Consider the following 11,859-nt stretch of genomic DNA (forward strand, 5'->3'; position numbering starts at 1 on the left):
GGGAAATGCAGAGAAATGGTTATTTAGTGGTGGAAGTTGAATGAAGGTTGTGGTGAAGATATAACACATGAGACTGAGAGTGCAACTGAGAGAGTGTGAAGGATAAGAGAGAGGAAAAATATTCCAAACGGGACGAAAGTTGCGTAATAAATGAAGACAAAATGATAGGGACAGTAGTTGTGATGTGGCTATGAATGGGAAATGAGAGAGGGGAAGTTATAGAATTTTAAAATTTTAATGCAGTTCGAGAAAATGATGATTTCTGCTACAGGACAATGCCATCTCCGACTCTCCATTTGTTTGTGGAAACGTGGCTCGTAATAAGTGTAAACAGCTTGTTTGGATGATTGTACCTACTGTATTCTACGGTATTGTGTTGTTCGTTTAAATATAATGTTTGTTTTGATTGTTACTTAAGTTTTACCGTATATGATGATGTAACGACAGAAAGTCTCATTGCGTGTGCCGTTCGATTTGGTGTGATTGTGTCGTTACCTTATTTTCTTTTCTCAATTTATCTTTACTTATCATCTAATAATCCTATTTTATCTTTTAAGTACCATGCATTTTTATATATAGTAGCTCTATCTCGTACCCTACTTTTCTTGTAGGTTTATGCTTCAAATTATTGATGTGTGATATTATGTAACGACGGAAAATGATATAATTTATCAAACGTTGTATTCATCAAAACATTACAATACAATATAATATGATACATTATAATACAATATGTAACAACCATCTAAACAGAGTGGAAGTGCCCACTCCCGTCTATTTCCTTATTAATCCGTTTTAAAAAAAAGACGCATTGTCAATTTGCAAGAAAAATAATTTAAAAAACTGATTTTAAATTAGCCAATATCAACTTGTTCGGATTGAGACGTGATTGTTGTTATTGTTAAACATCTCATTTTATCTTAATGAGAAGTTTCTATAATCTGACATGTTTAAAATCACAAATTCTATATATATATATATATATATATAATCACACAAATATTATGACACATTTTTAGAATTATAAATTTTTAAAAAATTACTTTTTAAAAAAAAAAAAAAAAAAACTTCATGCATAACCAGTTTATACCATGTAAATTGAAACAGAGTGGGTAGTGTGTATTCTGTTTATCAGGTGCTGTTTAATTAATAGGAGTACCTACGCCTACCAAGAGTTCTTATTAAGTACCTACAATAAAGTCTTGCACCAACAAAGGTAAGTTCAATTCTTAAAGTCTCATTCTTCAGTTACAAGTATAATCAATGAAAAATGGTTATTTCTGAGTGTAACATGTCACCAGAAATTTTTGCGTAGACGTGGAAGATCGGTAAAATAAAATACAAGAGAGTCATTCTTTTCTTTTTTTTTTAATCTAAAATGATAAGAAAATAAATCTTAGATCTAATTTAATTCTAAAAGTTAGTTCATGAGACGAGGATCGATCAAAACCGCATAAAAAAATCTGGCTGCCTATCAATCGCATAAAAAATGTAGCCGCCCATCCCACAAAACGATGTAGACTACTAACACAGAGCACACCACGTCCTGAACTGAGATTATTTGACGAATTCGAACAAACAAAATTCAAATGATTGTGATGCTACATTGGCGAGTTGATGGTTCTAATTAATGTTGCGAGATAGAAGACTCATGCATGGATATGAAGTCTTCCATGTATGAGATAACCTAGTTGACTTACAATAGGTTTTCCTAGTTTTCCTAAGTGTGTACATGCAGTTGTATACATATTAGGAGTGTATTTCCTAGTTGTTTACTACTTAGGACTCTACAATTACTATGTGTATAAATAGAGCTAATCGTACATGATCAATTTATCAACAATACTCAACCTTCTCTCATCTCCACTACTGTAATTCTACATGGTATCGTAGCATTAAACACACACAACTACGCCGCAAAAAACTCGTTATCGCAAACACAACAATGGCCTCAAACTCGCTCTCTTCCTTGTCCCTCTCAGCTTCCTCACTCGCATCACCTTACGGTCGGCTGTTGCTATCAAGCTAAAGCCTACCAACTACCTTATTTGGAGAACTCAAATCATGCGAATGATGCAAGTCATGAAAGTGACAAAAATTGTCCATGAAAACAAACTCGAGACAGTTCATCTCGAGGACAAAGATGACACTTTGGAAAGGCCGATGAAAAGGAGAAGGAGAAGATCTCTCGAGAGCGGCTGGGATGAACAAGATGTTCTTGTGAGGACTTGGATATCGTGAACAATGATCGAGGAAAGTATGTACCTCATTGTTGGATGCGAACATCGCTAAAGAGATGTGGGAGTGCTTGGAGAAGCCTACCTTCAAGCAACAAAGGATAAAGAGTTCCAACTTAAGCAACAAACTGCAAAACATTAAGTTAGGGACAAAGAAACTTGATGAGTATTTGAAAGAATTCAAGGGCATATGTGATGGCCTTCTTTTATCTATACACAAGCGGGCGATGAAGATAGCAAAGTCATTAACTTTGCCGGAGGTCTAGGTTCAAAGTATAAGACCTTTAGGGCGTGTCATGTTGGGCAAAGCTCCATATCCCACATCGAATGAATTTGTCAACTCTCTTAGAGGTTTTGACATGAGGGAAGAAGAGGAGGAGATGCCACAACGAACTACAATATGGTTTTCACTACACAAAGAGGTAGGGGAAGAGAAACTATAATCGAGAGAAGAGGAAACTCCAACTACAATTCAAGAGGAAGGGGTTTCGGACTGCAGAGACAGTACCACAAACCAAAACACTCGGAAATAACCAAGGCATGCGGGGTTCAAATAATGGAAAAGGAAGAACTAGTACCGAGGCTTTGTCAAATTTGTGGAAGAAATAATCATTCGGCCTTGAAGTGCTTTTACGGATGGGACTACTCGTATCGAGTGAAGAAGATCTTCCTCGGGCCTTAGGCTGCCGTCAACTCCGCGAATCCTACAAAGTGAGGATGAAGCCATGTATATGGACTCGGTGCCACTACACACATAACAAATACAACAGTAATCTGTCGATCTCCACACTTATAAAGGAACTGATAAAATAATTGTTGGGAATGGTGCACGGTTAGATATTACACACGTTGGCAATACAAAGAAATCGATTGCGTATTAAGGATATACTTGTAGTTCCTAACATTGCAAAGAAGCTTCTATCGATTAGTAAAATTGCAAAGGATAATTGTGCAAAACTTGAGTTTGATGAGTTTGGTTTTTTTGTTAAGGACAAGAAGTCGGGGACACTACGCCAAGGGACCTAATACAAAAGGACTATATCAATCGGAAGATAACAACCTCTATGCCTTAGCGAAGACACGGGATTGGAAGAAGTCGAGAGTATTTGGCACTCTAGATTAGGTCATCTTAGTTTGAAGTCTTTAAAATTATTGAGTAGTAGCAAGAATATTGATGTTAGAAGTTGGAACAAAGTGCTCTTTCGTCGTACTAGTCTAGTCATTAGGGAAAAGTTGTAAACTTCCTTTTGATTCAAGAAATAAAATTGAGAAGTTTCCTTTACATAAGATACATTGTGATCTCTAGGGTCCAGCACCAGTTGTGTCCTCTCAACATATGAAGTACTATGTGGTTTTTGTGGATGATCATACAAGATATACATGGCTTTATCCCTTAAGAAAGAAATCTGAGTTTTATGAAGTGTTTCTTAAATTCCAAAAGATGGTTGAAAAACGCTTTTCTAACACTATTAAGATATTCCAATGTGATGGAGGTGGTGAATTCATTCGGTTTGAGTTTGTCAAGCACTTGGAAAAGCGTGGTATTATCAGGAATATATCTTGTCCAGACACCCCAGAACAAAATGGCATATCTGAAAGAAAACACAGACATATAGTAGAGACTGGATTGACACTTTTGTTTCATGCTAGATTGCCTCAGTTTCTGTGGGTTGAAGCCTTTTTGACAGCTGTGTTTTTGATAAATAGGATGCCATCTTCGATTCTAAAGAATGAAGTTCCTTTTGTGAAGTTGCATGGTGTTGAACCGGACTATAACAAAATTAAAGTCTTTGGTTGTAGGTGTTATCCTTATATAAAGGGACAAAACAAATTTTCACCTAAAACATACCCTTGTGTGTTCGTTGGCTATAGCAGATCACACAAGGGATATAGATCTTATCATCCACGGACTAGGAAAGTCTATGTGTCTAGACATGTTATTTTTGATGAGCTTACTCTACCCTATGTTCAAACGGATCAACCAAGTGCCACGGTGTCCTCACTCACCTAGCTACTTTCCATGAGTTCTTTTCTAATATGCGAACAATTTGAGCTTTCGGTGTGATAACATCTCAGGGGAAGTGTTGTTAGAATCTAATAACAATGCTGAGACAAGAGATGATGTGAGCCTTGTGGAAGAACTGCAGAAGACTAACACAAACACTGAGTTTGTGCATGAGCTTGTTCAAGCTACGCCTGATGTGGAAGGAAATGTGACACAAGATGATGATCCTAACGGTGAAGATGACACAAACAAAGTCACAAGTGATGATAATGTTCATGCAGTAATGTTCATACGGTGGTGATAATGCTCATACACAAGAAAATGGAGGAACTCGAGGCCCTAGTGTTGCGAAGACAGATCCACAAGGCATACAATTGGAAGTTGACCACAAAATCGTTTAATGTCACCGGAGATAGTGACAATATACCTATACAAGTCCCTCGTATCCAAGTGAAGTTGCTCAAACAGAATTAGAAGCGAAAAGGACATCACATGATGACTAGACACAAGGCAAAGAAAATGCCCATGACTTACACTTCATTGATCAAAAAAGATAGATGTGGAGCCAAAAAGTGTGAAACAAGCACTTGCTAGTCCCAATTCGGTATGCGGCTATGCAAGAGGAAATTGATGCACTAAACAAGAATCGGACTTGGATTCTTGTTTCCGGAAACTAGACATGAATATTGTTGGCTCAAGATGGGTGTTCAAGACTAAGTTGAAGTCTGATGGCACTATTGATAGATATAAAGCCAGGTTGGTTGCCAAGGGATACTCACAACTTGAAGGCATTGATTTTGAAGAAACATTTAGTCCAGTAGTCAAAGCTACAACTATAAGGGTGGTTCTGTCTGTTGCTATAAGCTTGCACTGGTCTATAAGGCAATTGGATGTTAAGAATGCTTTTTTACATGGATTTCTTCAAGAAGAAGTGTATATGAGTCGGCCACTGTGGTTCATTGATCCAAGATATCCGGATCATGTATGTCTCCTCGAAGGCATTGTATGGGCTCAAACAAGCACCTGAGTTCGGTTTGACGGTTTAGTATTTACTTACTACACCTTGGTTTTCAATGCAAAGAAACGGACTCATCATTGTTTGTCGTTAAGAATAGAAGAGGTATTATCTTACTTCTTCTATATGTGGATGACATTATTATCACCGGAAGCTCGGATGAGTTCATTAGTGATATAATTTATGGCCTTGCAAAAGAGTTTGCTATGAAAGATCTTGGACCATTACACTTCTTCTTAGGAATTGAAGTACATTATTTCAAAGGAGGGATCCATCTGAGTCAAGGGAAGTATGCTGCAGAATTGCTAAAGAAGACTAATATGGCACTTGCAAAACCAGTTGGCACACCTTTGGCACAAAAACATGGTCTACAACTAGCAACAAGAAACACGGTGATGCATCATCAGATAGGAGTGTTGTAGGAAGTCTCCAATATCCGTGTCTAACTAGGCCCGATATATCACATAGCTTAATCTAGTTAGTCGGTTTATGCGCAGCTCCAAACACCGAACATTTTCGGTCAGAAAGAGGATTCTTAGATATGTGAGAGGACATCAAACTATGGTACGAGGTTGCTAGCTAGATCACCACTTAGATTGTATGGATTCTCGGTACTGATTGGGGAGGTTGTGCAATAACAAGGAGGTCAACCACGGTTACTCAATATATCTAGGTGCAACTGCATCTCTTGGGCCTAGAAAGAAAACGACATACGGTGTCGAGGTCCGGTCTTGAAGCGGAATATAGAGCAACGGCCTCGAATGCGAAATTTAAATGACTTAGATAATATACATTCTTAATGATATAGGAGTGTACTTGAAATCGGCACTAACACTATTTTGTGACAACGTCGGTGCATTATACATGACGGTAAATCCGGCTTTTACATCTTTAACTAAACATGTGGAAATGGATTATCACTTTGTAAGGGAGAAGGTAGCTAGAGGACAGCTTGTGACACATTTTGTGAGAACTAAAGATCAACTGGCAGATATTCACACTAAGGCATTGACAAAGCAGGAGTTCACACGATTCGGAAACAAGCTAGGAGTGTACCACCACCTCACAAGCTTGAGGGGAAGTGTTGCGAGATAGAAGACTCGTATGGATATGAAGTCTTCCATGTATGAGATAACCTTGTTGACTTACAATAGGTTTTCCTAGTTTTCCTAAACTTAAGTGTACGCACGATTGTATACATATTAGAGTGTATTTCTAGTTGTTTACTACTTAGGACTCTACAATTACTATGTGTATAAATAGAGCTAATCGTACATGATCAATTTATCAATAATACTCAACCTTCTCTCATCTCCACGGCTGTGTAATTCTACAATTAATACATACTCATTTAGCTTGTTCTTTGTCCACTTCCAATGTTTTCTTTTAACTCCTTTCTTTTTTTCTTCTACCCTTTGGTATTCTCCAAATTTGATAGATTCCCCCTCCTTAGAAATAGTCACACCCCCTTCTCATTTTTCTCTCTTTTCCTATACTAGACCATATATGTTTTGATGGTTATAAAGAGCTGAAATGTTGGAAAATTATTGTCTAATGTGATACTTACTAATTTAAGAGAGTATGTACATCACGTGCATGCACAGTTTCTATTGCAAGGACACACATAGTTATACCAATATAAGTGGACTATATATTTTGCTGTATCCTTTCTTATATGTTGGGGGTTGAATTTAGAGTACAATCGACAATGGGTAAAAATCCCACCAAGCCAGCTACCTTCATATGGCCTATATATAGCTCACATTAAAAACTAGTACCTTATATTCATGGGACATTTATGAGGAGGACTTTCCAGGCAGCTTAAAAAAATTATGCGAAAATGCTTACTTTAAAAAAGAAATTACATTTCACCTATTAATTAGAGAAAAAAATATTGAAAAGATAATAAGTATGTACATGGGATATAATTCACGTGCTATATAAATCACATGCAACAATGTGATTCAACTATATGTTATACATTAAAGGTATACAAAAATAAATATTTTATTACGTATGTGTAACCGCAACCGTGAAAAACCCCTATATGGCTATATCCATTCATTTCAGTGGAAGATAGTAGTAGTACCCTCTTTTCCTAATTAAAGGACAGTTTGGCAGAGTACCAAAAATTCTCAGGTCAGGTGCTGCTGCTAACAGAATTCTAATCTGGTTGTTTATTGACGCATCTCTTGCAGTACTTTGATCAACATATTACATAGCCCACAATAATGGGACCTTCTTTCCTATTTCTCTATCTAAACCATGTTATGCGTATTGTTGTTTGTTGATATGATATCAAGTCGTAATATTAGTCTCTCCTCCGAGGTCTCCTACCAGAGGCACATCCACGTTTTGAATTTGATGGATTCCACCTTTAAAAAGTTTTTACCACTGAACTCATTATATTTTTGAAATTATAAGTTTTTTTAAGCAAATATTGTATCACTCAGGTATTTAACCTTAGTGATCTTTTCTATTAATAATAAAAGAATCTCAAAAGTACAAGTAAAGGGGGCTAGGCCTTACCTTACAAATCTTAATGATGTCAGAATTTTGTTAAAATATTTGTTAAAATTTTATAGTTCATCACGTACTTATATATCCATGTTCCGTGTCAAAAATACTGATTTCAGTTAAACTCATAGCTCAGAAGCTACATCCACCATTGGTATCATAAGAAACATTTGGCTTGTAATAGATAATTATAAGTCTGACTCTGAAACAAGATTTACGAACATTTTACTATTAATTGTAATTGTTCTTATGTCTAAATTACGACCTTGAAAATAAAAACAAAAATCCTAATCTCATGTATGAAAAATCAGGAATTGACAAATTTATGGGAGTAAGATTTATGAAGAATGTGAGTTATAAGTGATAATGTTTTTGAGGCCAAGCTTTGAAGGGGCAATCCACCACAAAAACTGTTGCGTATGCCCATTCATGTAAAGAATAATTGAGTATATTACCTATCGATGAACAGCATATGTCTGTTTCTCAGTTGTATCCTTATATAAAAGTTATTCAATACCGATCACAATAAAGAAAAAGTAGAATAAAGACAAACCCGAATTCTGAGGGGAGTTTTATAGGACTACATTGGTGGGCCAAATATTAGGGTCATGGCTGTTAACAGGCCAAAATAGGACCACAATTTCAAATCAAATACGGAGTACTATCAATTTCTTCTCATTCCTTTGACATTTCCCTCACGACTTTTGAATCAATTTGGAGTAGGTGAAATATAATACAAGCTGCAAGACGTCCATAATTTCATTGGGGGATGGGTTGTTTGGTTCACATATAATCCGAACCAAATAATGTCAATTCTATTGCAGTACTTGTACTTCTCTTGCTATCTTATGTGAACTCACTCACAAATACTACACCTTAATTGTCTGTTGTTACTAATGAGCCATTCACAACAACCCGTAATTTTCTCTCTACAGCTGAGATAAAAGGTGGGAACATCACGAAGATGATATCCAATAACCATAAAACAGTACAGGACAGAAACACAAACAACCCCATCCCCCAAAGAAAGAATCTTTCATAACTTCTTGTTAAGGCCATGCTCCGGAGAAGCATATCCTAGACCAAGAGGTCGTTGAAGAATGTCACCTTCAGGCATCCACATGCAAAGCGGTTGCGGAGCCCGGATTTTATGTAAGGGGATTCAAGAATATTACACCTGAGATTCAGGATTGATGTTACACAACCATTCCATCTCAAAGTCCCGTAGCAATAGTTGTGGCTGATGGTTATACAAGCACATAGTAACTCACATATTTATGGCATATCTCTAACAAATTGATCCCTACAAGAAGCAGAAGACTTTGTCATGATAGTCTTTCAGTTATTTCCTTAACAAAATGTAATATTTTTGTAACAAGAAGAGAGCTCTTGAGTTCATCAACAAAGTGAGCGGTATTATTAACATGATACCTGAAAAAAAAAAAAAAAGCCAAAACAGTATTGTTAACATGTAGCGGTATTGCATGATAAACGTCTACGACACTTTGACAAAATATATGCTCCCAATCTTTATGTATACAAGACATCTTCCGAAGTCTCAAATTAAGACAAAACAGGCATGGCAAATCTTGTTTCTTTCACTATCGTGTTTGATAACCTCTTGATTTGGCTACAGAAATGTTAAAAGAGACCAAGAGTACCGATAGCACAATCTAGTAGAATCTCTTGATAACTAAAGGAGTTTTATACCTACCATTATATACCGGTATTTCAACACTGAATTTAAGTGTTTCTACAAAATAAAAAAGGAAAATTAATCCAGAGTAAGAAATGAAATCCCATTTGGTTGCATTCCCTAAACTACAATCATCTAGGTTCTTTCTGCCTCTAGTTCAATGGGTACTCACATGCATCTCATCTTTAAATTGTAAGATATGTTAATAGACCTTATGTAATATCTTGAAGTAAGCCCCTACTAATCACTCAGCAAAAAGTAATTTTTTTATACATCAATTAACCAATGCAAGTGATAATACATATTAAAATACTTATTAGGTACATACCATGAATCTGATTCATCCAAAGAAGATTTAAGTTTGTCAACTCTGATGTAACCACTAGCATCGGCTTGGGAAAGTAAAGGAGCAACATTTCTCCCAACAGGGATCAAGGAACCATTTTATATAAAAATTACCAGTTCCAATTTAACAATATGAAATCGGCACCAATATCAAAGAGGGATATACTACAGGACTAACTACTCCGAACTCCTTGGAGTGTGTACGTAGAGGCAGCCAGAATATGGTGGAAAGTTTCATGAGGCTGAAACACCACAGCATTGGAATTTCCATCAAGATAGCAACTTGGCATATCCATAATTAACGTACAAAATAAATAAACCCACCTGTGCCAACTGTTGAACTACCACAGCGGCCAGTCTACGTGCACTCTCCATCTTCTTCATCTCTCAACCTTTGCCTCTATTTTTCTCTTATTTGAACTCTATGGCTAAAGCTAAACTTCAAAGTGGGACTTCAATTATCTCACTTGCTCTTGCGTATATATGCCTCCTACAGATCCATGCAATTTGGCCACTGTCTCGGTATCTAACTCTCCATAATCCAAACTTCTCAGCAATGTCCCTTCCACCAGAGCACCTTTGATCCCTCAAGAAATCAACAACCCATTGTTGTGCTGCTTTAAGATCTTGTTGGATGTTCCTTGATCCCCTATTTCTCTCTACACGGCCAGCTGCTGCAACCCCGACAACACCAGCAGCAGCAACCCCTGCAGCACTATATGCAGCGGGAGATGCGAGTAGATGTGAAACTTCTCTACTCAAATCTGGTATCATTTCTCCCATCCCAGCTGCTAAATGAGCTCCAATCTTGAGAGCAAATGTCACCAATTTCATGAATTTCGTCATGTATGGAGCCAGGCATTTTACTGCACTGTTATCAACCTGCATCACTTCACAACCTATCTGATCTTCAACCACATGCATTTCTCCCCGATACTCGCATAACATGTGCAGCCGGAGAGCATTAATTCCTGAAATCATGGTGGTGATCAATCTCCTTGAGTAGTTCTCCGTTCTTACAAAGTAGAACATGTTTGGCACTTTTCTTTCTTCAACTTGGACATTGTAGTTCACAAGATAGTTCACTTTGCGGTTTAGCTCCATAAGAAGCCTGTATTCGTAGTATCTGAGGCCTTGTATTTCTTGCTTTATATCCCTAAGTTCTTGCTGTATAATTGTAAGTCTCTGCAAGACTTCTTCAACACCCTTGGCTATTCCAGCAAATGTTGGTTCAATTTTTCCTTCAGTTTCTTCACTGGTAGTAGAAGCATGATTCTGTCCATCTTGACTGTTATCTAAAGGAATTTGAAGCTCCCCAGCAAGGTTATGTAGATCATGGTACCTGCGTTGGAGGACTTCCCGAAAATCATCATCAGATAAGAGGTCCCGAGCATAGTCAAAACCAGCTCCAACAATAGTCCTTCCAGAATCTGCTACCAAATCCCAAGTATGCTGATAGTCATACATATTGTCTGCAGACACTGAGAGCAATGCCTGCTTTAATACCTGGAGAGGCAGTAACTGGTTTCTCCTGTACCTTGGTGGTATTAGATTTCTTACACATTCTGGTCGAATAATGTTTTCAGTCAGTGTGACCCCATGGCAAAGGCTCTGAATTGCTGGTATTATAAGCTGCTGGAATAGCCTTAGAGTTTCTGTCAGGTGTTTTGTGGAACAGGCAAGCAAATCAACATAGTAGCCCAATTGACCCCCAAGTTCTACGCGGACATAGATGCCATTGATGCTCATTGAAATAACGTATTTTTCGAGGCTGTATGTTGCTCCATATTGATTCCTCAACCCCATTACTTTGTTATGCAAATGTACCTAAAAAAACATGGTGAATTATATTCTTATCTGAGATAATGAAATAAATAAAAACAAAACGGATTCTATTAGATGAGAGGTCTTGCCTGTAAGCGGGGAAAGAAGCCCGGTGTTAGAAACATGTGACTGGAGTCATCACACTGGAGGTGCCTTCCTGCATAAATGCATTCACTTGAGTTTATCTGCCACTTTGGTAGTTTCCCCTTACCTTCTTCAA

General features: G+C 37.3%; 1 protein-coding gene across 1 annotated transcript in view; it reads right to left on the reverse strand.

Annotated features, from left to right (window-relative positions):
- Nucleotides 1-9,885: 9,885 nt before the first annotated feature.
- The window catches only part of LOC132057544 (protein TORNADO 1), a 6,016-nt gene continuing 4,042 nt past the window's right edge, over nt 9,886-11,859 (reverse strand). Inside the window, exons 4-5 of the mRNA XM_059450181.1 lie at nt 11,729-11,853; nt 9,886-11,642 (exon numbers count right to left, since the gene is read on the reverse strand). Of these exons, the coding sequence (XP_059306164.1) occupies nt 10,257-11,642; nt 11,729-11,853 (1,511 nt within the window). The 3' untranslated portion in view covers nt 9,886-10,256. The remainder of the gene's footprint in view (nt 11,643-11,728; nt 11,854-11,859) is intronic.

Source organism: Lycium ferocissimum, chromosome 5, assembly GCF_029784015.1.
Source record: "Lycium ferocissimum isolate CSIRO_LF1 chromosome 5, AGI_CSIRO_Lferr_CH_V1, whole genome shotgun sequence".
Taxonomy (NCBI): domain Eukaryota; kingdom Viridiplantae; phylum Streptophyta; class Magnoliopsida; order Solanales; family Solanaceae; genus Lycium; species Lycium ferocissimum.